An 18,535-nucleotide genomic window follows, 5' to 3' on the forward strand; every position below is an offset into this window, starting at 1 on the left:
GACAGACTGTGACTCAGTGTTTAAAAAGAAAAAAGAAAAAAAAAGTGCTCTCTCACCTCTTTTCTCCCCATCATAAGTCTGACATTCTCCAGAGTTTTTGTTTGACGACATAAGCGAGAGCGGGGGACAGATTGGAGGAGTAGAGTGTTTAACAAATCTTTATGAGTAATGACTAGTGCTGATACAATCACTTATCATTTGATTAGCCAGTTATTAAATAAAAATGTCAAACTTTTCTCCTTTCACACTCTCAAATCTTTCAGGGTTTCTTACATTTCAATTGAGTATTACTGTATTTTAGATTACTGGCCAGACAAAACGTCATCTTGAACCTTGGGGAGTTTATGATAGACATTTTTTGTTCTGCATTGTGATATTTAAAGGACTGAAAAGTTTGTACAAACAGTAATCAGCAGATTATGTAATAATAACAATACATTTTCTTCAGCAGCCTTAGTAACAATATTTGATGTCTGTGAAGTGGATCATAATATTGTATCCATGTTGCAGAGAATGGATCTATGCATGTACTGATATTCAGATTTGAAACGCTAGTCATTCAGATTTGTTGACTAAGGAGGCCATTTGTATGTTTGTGGAAATTAACAAGAGGTATATAATGACATATAATAAGCAATAAATAGTGTCTGCACTCGGTTTGCACCCACAACTTTTTTTCCTCTCTGCTTATGAAACTTGTTTCTTAAACAATACAGAACAGTGCAGAACAGTGTACTGTGCTGGTTATGGATGGATATAGATAAGATTACATTGCATGTTTTCAGCATCACTGTCTGTACAAAGTAGCAACGTAATGATTCTCTACATCAAATCATACATTGTTTTCCAGATATATTTAGTATCCAGATGGATGAGTTATAGTTTTATGAAGGGGGCAGATGTCGTGTAGGCTGTAGACATGCTTTCTAATACTGTAAGTTTAGGCATTTTAACATGTGAGTCTATGGTGATTGGCTCACATTTGGAATCACCCTCATATGGCCTTTAGAAGTACTACAGCTTTTGGCTTATCATTTTCTTTATTCGCTTTTAACTCCAGAGGTTCTCGGCTGTATAAAATATGGGCCCAACTTCTGGGTCTGAAATTTGAAGGCATCTGAGAAGTACCTTAGACCTGCATTCTTTTTGATGACCACCAGGGGGCAATAGCTATAATTGCAAAAAGAACTTGAAAGCTTCACTTCTCTAAATATGTTCCTGATATTTTATGGTGTAAATTTTTATTCTAAGCATCAGAGATGATTATCCAGGACATACTCATTGGCTATCAAAGACATTAACTACTGAGAGTGCAGTACAGTCAGCTCTGCCCTTTGTTGGTCGCAGCCACTTTCAAAAGATGAGGATAGTAGATATGGAGATGCCAGTCTTGGGGTTTCAGTATAGGACTTCAGAAACCAATGTATGATGGTCACATCACACCCCTAAAAGTGATATGTTGTAGCTGTATTTGTTTTTATTTATTTGGCCTTGGTCTAAATAGTTAATACTGAAATTAATCCAGTTGAATGACTTTTATTGGCTGTGAATGCGTCTAATAGAAAAGGTTAGAGTGGCAGGAAAGTCAAATATTGACTCTGTGGTTGGTATTGATCCAGTATGTCTGATTGTTTCAAGTTAAATAATATACTTGTTTTTCTTTCCTGCAGGGACATCATGATCACACATTTTGAACCGTCCATCTCGTACGAAGGCTTGTATGGGGAGGTGAAGGACATGTGCTCCATGGACAACGACCAGCTCTTCACGATGAAGTGGATTGATGAGGAAGGTACGTTTCTAATCAGACTGCTGCCTCCACCTTAAGGTGAACAGCCATCAAAGCTGGGGCTTTTTCACAAATTAACTTATGGAAAAACAACCATTATAGAAATATGATTTAGGAGCCACGGGTTGAATTTGGCAGCATATGATGAGCGCAGGCTCACATCAGCACATATGTCATTACCACTGCATTCCATTACCATTGCATACGTCTTGTCAGTCCAGATGTATGCAGGCTGATTCAGTCCTTTGTCAGCGGGTTATTTGGCAGAAGTCATTGTGTCATAGGAAAGATGGAGATGGAACCATCAGATCATTCCACTCAGGAGAAGGTCGGCCTGCTCAAACTCATTAGACTCAGATCAGCTCCCACTGATAGCCACCCACGTAAAGTCGCTGGAGTCATTAGTCTGTGCGAGGCAGAAAAGCTGCTTGATGTTGTTACTACGTACTCTGTGTTTGCTGTCTCTCCTCCTGCCCCAAAGTGCACACCATGAACTCAGGTCATCGTCGCTATAATTACAGAATAGACCTGGAGTTTGTCTGTATGTCTGCCTGCTGCTGATGTGTGTTTTTAAAAATACTCCACTTCGGACACTCAGTTTTCCTATAAACAAAATATAGTACTGAATTAGTTTAAGTCTTTAATCCATAAAAACGACATCTAACAACCTTCCCTTGTACCCTTAATTTCAAAACTCAGTGAATTACTTTCAGAAAGTTTAATATGGCCATGGCACTTTATACTCAATGGTTACGATAGTCTTTTTCACCATTGTACGTGAAAAACTTGCGATACATCGTGTATATTGGATATATCACCCAGACCTACCTGAAATATGATAAAAACGTCTCAGTTCAGAAAAGAACGCCAAGGGTTGCTCCTAGTGGGCTTCAGAAGTTAAGGTGACTTCTGTATGTAGGTGGCTTTTCTTGTAAACACAAAAATGGCTTCTTAACAATTACACTTAAACCAGTAGGCTGATCTTGAGATAAAGAGTTGAGAGCCAGCAACCTGAATAAATCATTTTGGGCTTTGGGAAATTGTGTTTATAACAAATGACTCATTTGTCAATCCAGTGAAGCAGTAATGAAAATATTTTAATTGCAGCCATAAATATCAAGGGCGCTCCTTACATACACTGTACAAGACATGCTTGAATAAGCTTAAACAATTAAATCTTTCAATATCACAAAGCATTTTAATACGTCACCTTTTTGTCCATGAACTTGAAAAGCAGAAAATTCTTCACTATGTTTTAAAGCCCAGATTAGTTGAAATTTTCAGGAAACATGATAAACCTGATGAACCCATTAAAAAAACAACAACCCCATAATAAACCTGATAAACAAAGCGTAACTTCTGTCCTCTTCCTGAAACCAAAACTTTGTCTGTACTGATTAAACCAGACTGTCACGTTTACCTTTGACACAATAGTTGCTGCAGTCCACCCACTAATTCAACATCCACCTCCAGCAGTTTGTATCATTTTAAATTTGCACAATGTGTCATAGTTTCCATTCCTGTGCTATTTATACTATCAGCATTTTAAAAAAAAAAAAAAATTTTTTTTATGGTGATCGGTCGGGTCGAGCGGTAAGAGCAGAATTGAGCGTCGCCTTGCCCAGCCTCCTCACGAGTGACCCTGGACTTTTCCTGTAAATGATGAGGAAGTAATTAGATCTGTGTTTGAGTGGCATTTTAATTATTGATCACTGCACAAATAGGCATGTACAATTAAAAATAAAAATGTTCGAAATGGCATCATCGACGTCTGCTCACACCCACACACTTTCAGTGTTTACTTAAAAGTTCATGTGTTGCGTTTTGTATCACACCTACGATTAGAGTGAATTTTTTTGTATTTTAAATGTCAAACTGCCCCGCTGTTTCGTTCACCTTTAACTCTTACAGCCTTTTGCACCGTTTACTGGAAATACAGTTTACCTACCTCTTAATTGTCCTTTGCAGCTGCTTCCCTTGTTGTTCTATGTAAAAAAATTAGCATCCACTTTGTGGATTTTCCTACGGCCACATCTTAAATGCCGTGGTTTCCTTTTTATATTTCTAAGCAGGCTTTAATATTTGCATCTAGAAAATGAAATGCTGATATTTTTGAAAGAACAAAGGAGAGGGGGCGTTCAGACACACCTATTAACTAATTAAATTCCAGTAACAATTTTGGCTTCCACTAATTATTAAAACAAGATCATTGTGATGAGACAAATGTGCTAATTTTTGCCCCTTCATAAACATTTTTGTCTCTTAATAAAACACCAGATTTACTCCCTGCCAGACTATAGCAGGGTTATTTTGTAAAATTAGAAAAAGAAATCCACTTAAATGTGCAAAATCTACAAAAACCTTTTTGATGGCTTGGGAGATTGAGATTGGCTTTATGTGTCTCTGTGTTTCTAATCTCTATTGCTAGTATCTATTCTAGAAACATAGGAAAAAAAGGTGTACATTATGTACTCTACACCATAATTTTTATTTTTCTTTCTTTCTAAAGAGGAAGCTCATTGAAACTTAATAAATGTTGTTTTTCTTTCTGCAAGTAGTTTTACTGCAAAGGAAGTAAAAATATTCTATTGTCCTCCCACGTGTGATTACTCCCAGTAACTTTGGTTTCTTGTGTTCATGTAAATGTGGTGAATGACATCTGGTCTCTCCTCCGCTGCTAGGTGACCCCTGCACTGTATCGTCGCAACTGGAACTGGAGGAAGCTCTGCGTCTCTATGAACTCAACAAAGACTCGGAGCTCATTATCCATGGTGAGCCTTTCTGCTTTTCACACAAGTCCTTTTTTTCTCTTTTTTTCGGCTACATCTACACTTTCAGCGCGTGTTCCTGTATGCTGCTGTTAGAAATATGTTAATTCAGACCAGTTCTGTAATAACTCTAAGAAAAGCCTGTTATTGTTGACTCTTTGCTTTCCCAGTGGTCTACTCACCTCCCTGTTGGGCTTTTTTATAACAAGCCAAACTGGCAGCATTACTGTTTGTTCCATTTCTGGTCATTAAGCTACAGTAGAACAGCCCTCAGGCCTGGATCGTGGCTGACAGCCAGTACCAACACAGACTGCCACAGTTTGACTTATTAGTAGTTAATGTCCTCCTTCATAATCAGGCTCTCCTGCTTTTACAGAGTGAAAAGCGTCAGTCCTTAATGTTGTTTTTAGTTTATAATTACAAGCACTTTAGGCACAAGACAACAGAATTAGAACAGAATTACCTTTTTTTATTGTGAGCCTGTGTTCACTGCAATAATAGATCCTAATATATTTAGATTTTTTTCTTGTCAGAATGAAAAACATTTCCTTGCTTTACTCACTTATCTGCAAGCAATATCATTTTTTTTTCCTTTTTAGCATTTCAGAGTTTTTAACGATTTAGATATAAAAACATCAAAATAGACCATGGGACGTGAAAGACACTGACAAAGTGATTTTGCACAATAAGTTACTGTGTAATATTCGTTTGCCAAAGATCTAGTACACACTATCCGGTCCATATCAAGTTATGTTGTCTTTGGATATGAATTCACAGAAACCTCCCACGTTTTTACAAAAAAGCCTTGCAAACATCTTCTGACAAGCAGCAGTGTTCATTATTTGTTAATTTTCAGTGTTGGAGTTTGAGATTCTTTCCTATTTTCGAGCTGGGTGGGGTGATCTTCGAAGAGCCAGCCACCCACCACATCGGCCGATGTGATCTATTTGCTGATAGATTGGCATTTGTAACAACCAGTAAAAGGAAAATTAAAGTAAAAGGTAAAAATGAGACAGAAGAAATGGCCGTCAACCATGTTATGAGTATTGATGTTGTGTAGTTTGCGATCTCCACCTTCCCTGTTGGAAACAACCAGCATGCAAGCAGAGTTGGGTGGAGCGTAAATGAGTAATCGATGACTTGTTGTGATAATAAAATAACATTAATTTTAAAGTGTATGATCCTATTTTCTATTTTAAGGACTTTTAAATAACAACACGTAACAAATGTTAGAAAAATCTGTTTAGTGCATCTCTGAGGAAAAAATCTATGTGTCTGCAATAAAAATCCCATATCAAACAGGCTGTAGTCATGGCTACAACACATTTCTATGAGAACTATTATTTTTTGCAGCACATAATAAAGAAAAAGAAATCATATAGTTTGTCCAGCAGAGCATGCCTGACTGCAGACAGTGTTTGACAGTAAAGTGATAATGTTAATTAAATTTACTAGTGCAACTGCAATGCTTAAAACCGACATAACAAAAAGTCAACCTAAACATCTGTCCGGTGGCTTGTAGTTTTCTTTCTTTCTTTCTTTCTTTTCTTTTTGCTTTTTATGCATCAGTAATCATGTACATTTCTGCTTATGTCTGATCACAGATGGCTAAATAATGCATACAACAAAAAGGCATCCAAACATATGTTTAATGTGCCGCTGAACTGTGAAACAGCATTACTTCTGCTGCTGACGACTGTTTATGGGCCCCGCAGCTAGTTTACCGTCTAAGCTTAATCTGTTTGACATAGACACAACCTCATGAGTCCAGGCTGAGGGGCGATGGTTGTATATGTGGGTAGATTTGATTGGCAGGCTGTGTGTGTTTCAGTATAAAACCTGGGGCTGTGGATAATGTAAAGATTTAATATAATCAGAGGTGGCGGGTCAAGAGTGCAGCAGATTCAAGTGTGATGACTGAAAGAGGATGAGTGAGACATGAAGGGGGATGTTTAGGAGAGGAACTGAGGGCTTCGTGAGGGGCCACCAGGTCTGCTTGTTAACGAGCTCTTTGGCTGTAGCCCACGCCTCGTCTCTGACTCACGCTGCCCCCAGTCTAACTCGAGCGGTCTCTGCTGTCGACTTTGATAAAAATTGTCTTTTCCCAGTTTGTGTAGTATCATACACAAATACACATCATACACACCTGAAAAGAAGTTTTCCTTTTGCTACAGGTTCACCGTGACAATGATAGAAATGTCTGACTTTAAGACTGTCTAAAGTTAGTCATCCTTTTTCTTTCCAGTGTTCCCCTGTATACCAGAGAAACCTGGCATGCCTTGTCCGGGAGAAGACAGTGAGTTGAACCTTTTCTTTCTTTATTTTTACCTCATTTTTAGCAGCTGAACAATCCTGCATTTAACTTGTATTTCAAATCTATCACACACCAAGGAAACCTTAAAACGGCACAGTGGTGTAATGGAGACTGTTCAATGTCTGGGTCCAAGTAAGGACGCTTAACGAGTCTGTGCAGAGAAACAGAAGTTTGTAAAAGCATAGAAACGAAGTACAGTTGCAGAAAATAAATTATCATTTGAATATGATGTGTGCACAAATTGTCTCCTGAGGACAGGAAGTCATGTTTGAGTAACCTCGGTGTACAGTGAAAGGCCTGTAGGTTTATCCAAGTGAAAATACAGCACAACAGTTACATAACTGAAAATTAAAAGCAATACATGCGTGCAGGAGATGGGATGTCCTTACTGTATGAAGATACTTTCAGCCAAAGCAGAATGATCCCTGTGGTGGTTTGATTTAGATTTTATACCGGATGCCATAACCCTCCGATATATACAAGCTTGGGCTCAGCACAAGGAGAAAGCTTATGACCTCTAAGGCTGGGTTTGTGTCTCCTTCCAGTCTGCTTTGCATGTAAGGCAAATGGGTTAACTGCTACACCACAGAGCCACTCTGTTTTTCTATAATTTAGAAAAACATCCACCTCCATTACAAACAATGTGATTCAATGGCTGCCTATGAAGCTGTGAGACAGTGTCAGGCTCACACTACATGATATTTTTGTCTGTTACCATGGTCACTGTGTGAGATTAGGTGATTATACACTCATAAAATCCTTCCTTTTCATCACCAAGAGACATGACAGACTACACGTTCCTCTCATAGGTGTAGTCCTACCGCAGAATGTGCCATAATGAGCCTCTGCCACTTTTTTCCAGAGTGAAGAAGTGGAATAATCACACTGAATAATGTGGTTCAAATTCACTGAAGTTTATTTCATGCAGGAGAGCCAGTAAAGACACATTGATGGTTAAAAGTCATAAGAGATGCCAATTGATTCACAGCTTTGACTTGACATGCAAGAAATGAATTCAATGTTTTTACCTTTTTAAAAATCAAAGAGAGAGTATCGAACCACATTTATAAACTTTAACTCAAACAGTTTTAGCACTTTTCAACAAACAAGATTACACAGAAAATCCACAAAACGTTGCAGAAAGTGTTGTGATGGTGGTGTTTCAAATATGGTTGTGAATTTAGAAAGTTTACATTTTTGTCCGATCACACGTGTGAAGCTGGATGCCTTTTTTTTTCTCCCCTCCCTCCACAGAGTCGATATATCGCCGTGGAGCTCGACGCTGGAGAAAGCTTTACTATGCCAGCGGTCACGCCTTTCAGGCCAAACGCTTCAACAGGGTGAGACGTAATGAATTGTGTAGTTCTCTGCACTGCTATACGTATTTTTAAGTGGTTTTTTTTGTTTTTGATCATCTAACGTGCTTTAATTCAACAGCAGTTCACCAGTAACAATCGAAATACATACTGTTTAGAGGAGCTTTCATGTGGTTGCTGGTAGGTAGCATAACAACAGCAGTGACTCCAGACATGCTTGCAAACGTATGGGACGGGTTGGACTATCATATGGACGTGTGCCGAGTGTCCAGAGGGGGGCACATTGAGCACAACCATGTATTTTAAAATTACTGCAATCTTCCATGTAATTGTGTCATTCTTTTTGATACATCCTTTATTTCCCTTCTGTTTTGTACATTAGTGTCTAAATATTGCAGTGGCTTAATGGAAGTTTTAAACCTCAGTGATTTTAAAGTAGTAAGGGGGTTGATTCTAGACGAGCAGACTCGTTCATGTTTCAGAAGTCATTGTTGTCTCTGTGCCACTCTTTGGATTATTCTGTGTACTTGATTATGATAATGATTTTTGCTCCTCTCGCCCACCCGAGCAGCGAGCCCACTGCGCCATCTGTACAGACCGAATCTGGGGTCTGGGAAGACAAGGCTACAAATGCATCAACTGCAAGCTGCTGGTTCACAAGAAGTGCCATAAACTGGCGACAGTAGAGTGCGGCAGACCGATGATCCATGTGAGATCTGTTACCATCAATTAATCAAATACACACTGAACGTTTGTCTCTGTGCTGATTGTACTTTAATGATGGATGTTATTCTGTAGGATCCAATGATGCCCAGCACACAGCCGAGTCAGCTAGACCCACATGAACAACCAGGTAACACACACATTTAAATCATTTCAAGTTTTAAAGCACAGTTTTCTCTGTTAATTTACATAATATAGTCTGTGAAATTAGCCTCAGAGGCTCAGTTATGTAAGACGGCTCCACAGTGCGTTCGTGCGTTATCACCGATGACTGACGCCATCACCGCTGGGCATTGGGCAGGTTAAGTTGGGTTATGTTAGGTTGCGCCTGTTAGAGTAGCACTATCCACCCAACTCGGTTATGAGTGGAGATGCAATATGAAACTATAAATGTTATAATGTGATCATGTTAATTTAATGCATCAATGGTAGGGCTCTGCAATTAACCGAAATTTAATTTCGGCTCCAGCTGCGACTTGCAGTAATTTTGAAAATAAGACTGCTGAGATAAAACAATTTTTCTTTAGATTTTTTTTTATTTATTTATTTATTTTTTAAAGCAGTACCACCCCCAACCACCCGAACACACACATGCACGAACATGCACCCACGCACAGGCTGTATTAGCTCAGGTAGAGACTAGGTTTGAAGCACACTACCAAACAGTAAATGCCTGTTGTTTCAGAATTTGAGGTATGTGATAAATAATCTTAACACTCACTAGATTTAAAGTAATTATTATTTTTACCACAGTTCAGTGGTCCCGTAAGAGCACCCTGTATTCCAGTGGGTGCAGCAACACACCCTAAGACAGCACTTGTACTCCACCAGAAGCACTGCAGGGCATTTCAGAAGCATCCCAAAAATGTCTTTCCGCTCTGCGTCATGAAAGATGTACACAGAGTCAGTTTTTGATTAAGCCTGTGTGCAAATTAGCACGAGGGGAAGTCAGTTTGGTTTTGTTTTTAAAATAAAAGACCTCATGCAGACTAAGACCTGATTTAGAGTTCTGTGTAGTCTTTGTTGAGCCTACGATGTAGCCTTAGTAAGTGACCGGCGTCGTCGGCATTTACACATACTGGTGTATTACATGTTATTTATCGTGTGGGTGTGTCCCCAGTGTTTTATATGTGGTGCTAGCCAAATAAAATACTAGGGCTTTCCCTGGATCCCCACTCTTTGTGGTAGTCAGGTTTTTCCGGGGGAAAATACATTCATTTAATTCTTTGTACATTCTCTTACATCAATCCTGATAGTTTCAGCAGTCTTCCTCTAGGAATTTGCTGAGTTTTGTGAGTCTTTATATTGATGCCATGGTTATTCTTTATACTAGGGTGATGATTTTTTTTTCTTTCATTGATAATTTTAAAAACTGCGGTGAAATGAACAGGAGAAATCAACAATGCTGAGCAGGTCAGTCACAATAGTTGCGGGCTAAGTTGACCCAACGTTACAGAAGGTTAATTTTAATCTTAATTTCCCACTGAAGCATAAATCAAACACGCCACAGACTCGCACCATGTGTAATCCCGGGGATTAGGAACAAAATGTGGAGCTGATTTTGAGTGCCCATTATTTTATTGCCAGTGTTTAGATAACACCGAACTCAGCAAGGAGCTTGACAACCTGGACTACACGTTGATCAGCTGATTTTGGGAGCTTACCAGCAGCTCCAGATTTAGGTGCAGTCGAGTGGTTGAGAACTTTGAAAGAGGTTAGGATCATTGTTTGCTGAGGGGCACCTAAAGCTCAGTTTGCCATTATTGAAGTGCAGATGTCCTTGCTTTACTGATATTGTGGCTTCATTAACATTAAAATAATTTATAAGGTGTAAAGGCATACTTTCCTACTTATGTATTCACAAAATGGTCTGGTTTTGTTGTATTGCTAAACAAGGGTCAATACAAACTGGCTGTTTTCTTTTCGAACCAAGGAGAGAGAAATTGCTCTGGTGCTGCAGAGCTGTGAACAAAGCGTGTGACTGTCTCTCACCTATTTTCTCTCATCTCTCCCATTTTCCTTTTTCCTCTCCTGCCTCCCCCTCGCCTTCTGTCTGTCTGTCACTCTGTCTGTCACTCCCCCCCCCCCCCCCCCCCCCCCCCCCTCTTTTGCAGGCCCTCAGAATAAAGACTCCAGAGAAAGCTTGACTTACGATGGAGAAGAAAAAGAGGTGAGAGAGAAATCTTTTCAAACGCTCTTGATACGTGACTCATAATCTGTCAAACCTGTCATGCTGACTAGATGGATATATGTATATTTAGAAATTGGTGCTGTTTGGGTGAGGGGGAGAAAGATCATCTGTAATTGGAAGCAGGTTTTCATCTGTGAGGATTTGGGTGATCCTTCTTTCACCTGCTGTGCATGCTGGATGCAGAGAGCGTGGAGACGTAGGCACCCGTGTAGTGGTGTTGGTATTGATTTCCTTTGGTAGAGCTAATAAAGTAACCTTTTATCACAGCTCTTAACACCAGAGGCTGATTAATGGCCAGGGATGCAGTTTGGAGGTTGGTAGGGAGGATTGTTGGATGAGGCAGGAGAGCTGGAAATGGATAAAGACTGAATTGAGTTGGATGCCGATAGACTGAGATAACATCATTCGGCCTGCCCTCTTTTATCTTCAGCTCCATGTGTGACCCTGGGGATGGGGTTGTCACGTGAAGGGATGTTAGATAGATAGGTAGTCGAAACGGTTCACTACAGGATAGATTACAAGAGAGCAGAGAAGGCGGGCGAGGAAACGGTGAAGGTGGGAGTCATGTTTACAGAGAAGGAGGACTATAATACAGCCAGGGCCTGATCTAATGGTAGCAGCATGATGGTATTAAATCGAGACAAGAAAGTCATTACTAAGATTTATTGCCTAAAAGTGGTGCTGGGAGCTTTTTTAATATCATTTACAAAATCACCCAAAGGAAATCACACTCGTGCTCAAACCAACTCATCAGCTCTGTCAATAGTTCAGTGGAAAAAAATTATCTTGAAAAAGTCAGAGCCAAAACGATGCGTGATTAATCGGCTCAGAGTTGAATTCATTATGTTTTTGCTACGATAGTATTTTGTGCTTGGCCCCATCACTGGGGTTCCTTACCTTTTTATTTTTTACATTGCACCTCGTAGGCACGGAGTAGCAGAGACACAGGGAAATCGACTTCCAGTCTGGGCCTGGCCGACTTTGACCTGCTGCGGGTGATCGGCAGAGGTAGCTACGCCAAGGTGCTGCTGGTACAGCTGAAAAAGACTGAGCGCATCTATGCCATGAAGGTCGTCAAGAAGGAGCTGGTCAACGATGACGAGGTAAATCAGAAGAGGTGTAAAGACTGCTGATGCCTGACATGCTTACCAGACATAAAATCACCTTTAACAAAGGAAAAGAAAGAAATCAAAGAAATCTGGATGAAATCTGATGAAATTTTTGTACTTGTGTATCAAGGGCGATCTATTATATTCTTTTTAAGATCCATATTTTTATTCTTTGGAGTCGCTAGAATAGCTTTGTATGATTCAGTTCAAAATATTTGGTTTATGCTATACGAGACTCCCTCAGATCATCCTTTGTCTCAAATTAACAGAACTGTACCGTAAATATGAGAAAAGGTGGGCAGAGTAAAATGGAGATGGCCCGTCAGAATCTAGTAATAGATCCATGTCCTGATCTAGACCGCAATCCACCTGTTGGTGAACTAGGATTTAGAGCATCTGAAGCCTGAGCTTTTGGCTCACACGATCTACTTACACATACGGTGAGCATGAGTTCATAATAAAGGCTTCTTAAAGTGTGTAGTTTCCACCAAAATGGGTGATTTTTGTTGTCCTACGCAGTGGTTTGAAACACATTTTTACACAACATCATGGAAAATGATTATTTGAACCAGTGTTTTTGCTCCTTTCTGTGTAGGCGTATGTAAAGAGGAGGCAGTAAGGCCGTTTTAACAGCTGCCGCTAATGATCTTTTGTTTTAGTTGCTCATTATTTTTTGTCTTTGGTTAACTGTTTACACAGTAAAATGTTTGAAAAACAAGAAATTGACAGCAAAGTTTCTTAATTTACTAAAGTGGGACCTTCAGTTTGTTTGTTTTGACTGTTCAGAAGTCCAAGATCCAGAGTGTTTCAGTTTTTAATGCTCACATGGAAGGATTTTCAAGCACAAAGTGGCTTTTTGTTCTTAATGGCCTTGAATGCCAGTAATTATCGAAATAGGTGCAATTATTTTTAGTCAAAACATCATTAATAGTTGACTAATCACTTGAGATTTTAATGTTCTCTTACTGACTCTTTAATAGATAATCAACTGACTCGATATTTTACTGTTTTTGATTTATTCAGACCAGCAAACTCCAGAGGTCTAAAGCTGTATATCTGCGAGGATGGTGCCACTGTCACTAAAGTCCATACAGTGTGACAAGACGCCAGGACTCGCTCTGTGAGGTTAATTAATAATTAAGCAATCAGTCTCCTGTCAGTCTAATTAATATGACTAGAACAATCAATGGGAGCTGTTATTGCTAACACGCTGATTGGTGTCATGTGATCCAGCATCGCTCTTATGTATCCCTTAATACTCAGAGTTAGAAAGACTGGCGGCTTTGAAGAGATCTGTCAGCCTAAGAACGTGCAGATAAACCATCACGTCATGGAAAATTGATCTCCGTGAACACATGTAGCAGCACAGCCGGTGGCAGCGGGAGTAGTTAGCCTTGATTAGGCGCACTTAGCGTGATTGACAGATTGACAAGTGCTTCTTGATCAATGGCAAAGTGTTGTGCCGTCCCTGCCCTGTCAGCGTGAGCAGCATCCGTGTCCAGACATATTATCATCCAGCTACCGATAGAGGCCAGCCCCCGCTTCTACTGGCTCAGCCGTTTTCCCCCACCGCTGTCCACCTTACACACAAGTAACTCTCAGGCTTTGTAGGATGGTCGATGGAGCCCTGTGCTTATTCAGCTTTTAGTTAGCTCAAGGGCACTATGTCACAAACATCCCTTGATTGACATTTGGGTGTTTCTTTGTGTGTTTTTGTTCCAGGACATCGACTGGGTTCAAACAGAAAAGCATGTCTTCGAGCAGGCCTCTAATCATCCCTTCCTGGTCGGCCTTCACTCCTGTTTCCAGACAGAAAGCAGGTGAGCTTTGCTATTGCATGAGTCGTGATTATTATTATTATTATTATTATTATTATTAATTTATTTATTTCACTAGGCTTTGGAAAAATCCTCTGTATATAAGAGCTACACCAATTTACAGGTCTAAGGAGGGACTGCTGCCTGAATCAGGTTATTCTGGTCATTTATTCAGATTTTTAAGTTACAGTTTTTCTTTCTTCTGATTATCAAACAAAATGATTGAGAAAGCAGTCAGTGGGATATAAATCCAGAGCATACCATACCTTAAATTTTACCGTCCCAAATGAAATGAATCTAAAGACCCAGATTTCTTGCTACAGTTACATATTTCTAAATTTTCTAAATAAAGCTTCACAAATGCATTGCATGGCTTCTCGCAGAATTGCACTGTGCTTGTGGCAGTATTGGAGTCAGGGTGCAAAAAGAGGGACACCACACTTTCTTAAATACATTAATAAATATCATTAAATATCCCCATAAGAGTTGGACAATCAGCTGTCTTTCAACTGAGTTCCTCATCACCACGACAAACATGGTGAACCAGCCGTAATGGACGGCTGCAGGTTCTAGTTTTCTGCAGGACTTCTGTCACCAGCAGCATTACACCACGATGGCGTTAGAATTTCTGAAGATTAGGCTTTTTGGGGATTGGTATGAACATAACCTGATCAATTTAGGGATGCACAAGAGGGAAGGGCTGGGGCTACCTGGTTGGCTGAAGGGGATTGTTCACTAGTAAATAATTTGCACCCTTGTTAATACACCTGGACAACACCCACCCTAGAAAAGTAAAGTTACAGTCAGTGAGTAACTATGTTGGAGTAAATACATAAATGCATCCCTGTGCCTGCATACGTTTCCTCCTGCAGCCCAAAGACAAGCATGTTAGGTGAACTGGTGATTCTACAGTGGCTGCAGGATGTGAGCTAGCTCAAAGTGCTGTGTGAATGAGTGATTGGTCCTGGGGTTCAAGACTTGGCTTGTCTTCTACAAGTATAAAGTTGGTGGTTCCTACTAGAGATGGCACGATACCACTTTTTTATGTCCGATACCGATACCATAAATTTGGATATCTGCCTATACCGATATGAATCCATTATAGTGTTTTGTTTTAATCAATAAAACTGTTTTTTTAATATCTTGCTGCATTTTGTATAAGTTCATACTCAAGTTTTAAAAAAACAAAAACACTAAAGCTATTCTGTTATACCTGTATGTAAAAAATACACTGCACCCAAAATATTTCATAATTCAGCAATACTGATCAATCTAAAAAACTTAAACCTACTCCATCCTCCTTATTTTGGTATTTTAAAAAGTACTTAGCGTAAATACTAAGCAACCTAACTAATAGGGTTCCAACTCCCAGCAACAAAAAAAAAAAAAAAAGGAAACCACCCCTCATGCTCCACCTTATGATGCTTAATCGATGTAATCAACCTTAATTTGATGCAATGTGGAAAAAAATGCACAGAAATCAATTATTTTTCAAGAAATATTAAATGGATTCAACATCTTTCTTCAACAGAATTGCAGACTGCACAGATGGTGCCTTCCCAAAGGAAAAAGTACTATAGCTTACTAGGGTATATATATTAGACTTAATAGTTACTATATACAGTAATGGACTTCTATTCATTTTACATCAAATTAAAACTTTGGGTGCAAGATTCAGATAATTATTTATTAAAAGCTAGACATTTTAAATGAGAATAAGAAAGAAAAGTATTTCTTTGTGCCCCCCTTTTCCCTGTTAATGCCCTATCAGCCCCCCTGGCTAAACTTTGCTAGATCCGCCCCTGCACAGTTACCAGCTGTCAGCTACGTAGAAAACGATCGTGGTGTACAAAGTAATATTAAATAAATTCTAACAACAGCTTATCAAGCTTAAACGTGCTGCTGTTGTTTATCCGCTGGTTTCCTCTTTCTGGTGCAAAGTGGGCGATAAACAAACAAGAGAGACGGAGTTGCGACAGAAAAGCCGATCAGCTGATCATTAAGCAGTTTCATGATTGAAGTAGCAGCAGGGGAGAGAGAGAATAAGAGGCAGTCGCTCCATATATCGGTTGTTAAGCTTAATGCTGGAATGCTTTACAAACATTCAGAGATGAACTTACACACTTGCTTTACTTCTCTCTGGGATAACTTTCTCGGAGATGAAATGCCGGGTTGGTAGCGAGGCTACAAATGCTGAACCAGACCGCCGACAGGTCTCGCACGCCACAGCCGCTCTATCACGTGATGCATACTGCTCCGACTGCTAAGGTTATGAGCCGAGTTATGCCATGTGCTTTCATGATATTTAATGGATCGGATTACATTTTTATTTCTCTCCGATATCCGATCCAGTAATTTAGGCCAGTATCGGACCGATACGATACGTAATATCGGATCGGTCCATCTCTAGTTCCTGCCCACTCGAAAGCATCTTTAGGCAAGGTACCAAACCCCAGATGAGGTCATCAAAACACCATTGTACAACAACACAGTTAAATATGCCGCTCCTGTGGTTGAGGTATTATTACCGTATTTTCACGACCATAAGGTGCACTGTGCTAAAAGGCGCAGTCTCAGTTATGTGTGCCCTTACTGTATTTAACACACACATAAGGCGCACTGGACCATAGGGCGCATACAAGTACCGTATGCGTATTTAAAAATAAAGCGGGAGCAAACCTGAATTCGGTACCTTACTCACATTTCTATTGCCGGTAATCGTCATCATCAACAACACACAAGCATACAAGTGTGCGTATTTAAAAATAAAGCAGGAGCAAAACTGAGTTTGGTACTCACATTTTTATCATCAATCAAACCCATCGAAGTCCTCATCCTCTGTGTCTGAATTGAACAGCTGCGCTAAATCTCCATCAAACATGCCAGGTTCACTGTCTTCACCGTCAGAGTCACTTTCCGTGCCGTGCGGCTCCTCGGAAACGATGCCGGCTTTTGCGAAAGCTCGAACAACAGTGCCAGCAGACATGTTAGCCCAAGCATCTACAATCCATTGGCAAATTGTGGCGTAACTCGCCCGGCGCTGCCTTCCACTCTTAGTGAAACTGTGGTCTCCACCGGTCATCCATCGCTCCCAGGCCGCTCGCAGCCTTACTTTGAACGGGCGGTTGGAGTTCCTTTGTCAGGCCTCCCGGAATGACAGCAAGCTCACAGTTCATTTGCTTCACAAGTTTTTTCACATCGGCTGTGAGATGGGCACGCATAGAGTCACAGATCAACAGCGATGGTGATGCGTGGAAAAAACCACCTGGTCTCCTTACATACACCTCCCTCAGCCAGTCTTTCATCATTTCCTCATCCATCCAGCCCTTTTCATTTGCCTTAATGATGATTTCTGCTGGAAACTTCTCTTTAGGCAAAGTCTTTCGCTTAAAAATCACCATAGGCGGCAGTTTCTGTCCATTAGCATGTCAGCCAAGCACAACAGTAAAAGAAGACTTTTCATACCCCGTTGTGCGTATCGCTACCGTGCTGGTCCCCTTCTTCTCCACAGTGTGACTCACCGGGATGTCAAAAGTGAGCGGGACCTCGTCCATGTTTGTGATGTGGCTGGGCTGGATGTTTTTGTCGCCAATGTGTTTGCTGCAGTAGGAGCGGAAGATGGCCAGCTTATAATCCGCTGGAAGTTGCTGCGCTACCGTAGTCCTGGTCCGGATGGAAAAATGGCACCGTTTCATAAAACGAAAGCACCAAGACGGACCTCCTTGGAAATGTTCAATGTTCATCTCTTCAGCTAGTGAAATTGCTTTTAGCCGAATGGTGACCGTCGAAACGCTTCTCCCGCTCGCTCTTTGCTCGATGATCCACCGCTCGAGTCTTTCCTCCAACTCGGGCCACCTCGCCTTATGTCCGCGGAAACTCAGCTGCGTTTTCTTGACCTGCCGGAGCTTGTTTTCCAGCTTCCTCCATTTGCGAACCATCGATTCGTTAATCTTAAATTCTCTCGCCGCTGCTCGATTTCCATGTTCCTCCGCGTAGCTGATGGCCTTCAGTTTAAACTGTGCTTCATAAGCGTGTCTCTTTGCCATTTTCAGGGTTGTTAAAACAACGATGTCCTGCATAATGCACATACCTGTTCTTTTATACAGGTATGTGCGATTGTCCCGGTATATACGATCAACGCCCACACTTCACCCTTTAACGTTCTCATGGTGTTCTCTACTACGTCCTCCTTACAACACATAGGGCGCACCGCGCTATAGGGCGCGCCGCACTTTTTGAAGAAAATCTAAGACTTTTAAGTGCGCCTTATGGTCGTGAAAATACGGTACTTCTAAGTAAACAAAACACTTGTTTTTAGGTCATTGAAGCGTGTTCATGGTTAAGGTTATAGGAAAATCCCTGTCGCGGTAAAACATGTTTTGTGACAGTAAACGTAACTAAAATGACAAAGTTTGGTTTTAGAAGCTAACACATAAACAGTCCCTTGTGTTTCATTATACTTTAATCCCAAAGCAGCGAAGAGAGCACAAAGAACACAAGCAACACAA

At 40.4% G+C, this 18,535-nt stretch overlaps 1 protein-coding gene across 1 annotated transcript in view; it reads left to right on the top strand.

Annotated features, from left to right (window-relative positions):
* prkci (protein kinase C, iota) overlaps positions 1–18,535 on the top strand; it is a 49,872-nt gene that overhangs the window by 16,904 nt on the left and 14,433 nt on the right. The window contains exons 2-10 of the mRNA XM_085440473.1: positions 1,671–1,792; positions 4,471–4,560; positions 6,803–6,853; positions 8,126–8,211; positions 8,759–8,896; positions 8,986–9,040; positions 11,025–11,080; positions 12,028–12,204; positions 13,933–14,030. Coding sequence (XP_085296599.1) covers positions 1,671–1,792; positions 4,471–4,560; positions 6,803–6,853; positions 8,126–8,211; positions 8,759–8,896; positions 8,986–9,040; positions 11,025–11,080; positions 12,028–12,204; positions 13,933–14,030 — 873 coding nt within the window. The remainder of the gene's footprint in view (positions 1–1,670; positions 1,793–4,470; positions 4,561–6,802; positions 6,854–8,125; positions 8,212–8,758; positions 8,897–8,985; positions 9,041–11,024; positions 11,081–12,027; positions 12,205–13,932; positions 14,031–18,535) is intronic.

Source organism: Copadichromis virginalis, linkage group LG18 (genome assembly GCF_057382275.1).
Source record: "Copadichromis virginalis isolate Kocher_CV1m ecotype Utaka linkage group LG18, C_Virginalis_male_GT1.1, whole genome shotgun sequence".
Classification (NCBI taxonomy): Eukaryota; Metazoa; Chordata; class Actinopteri; order Cichliformes; family Cichlidae; genus Copadichromis; species Copadichromis virginalis.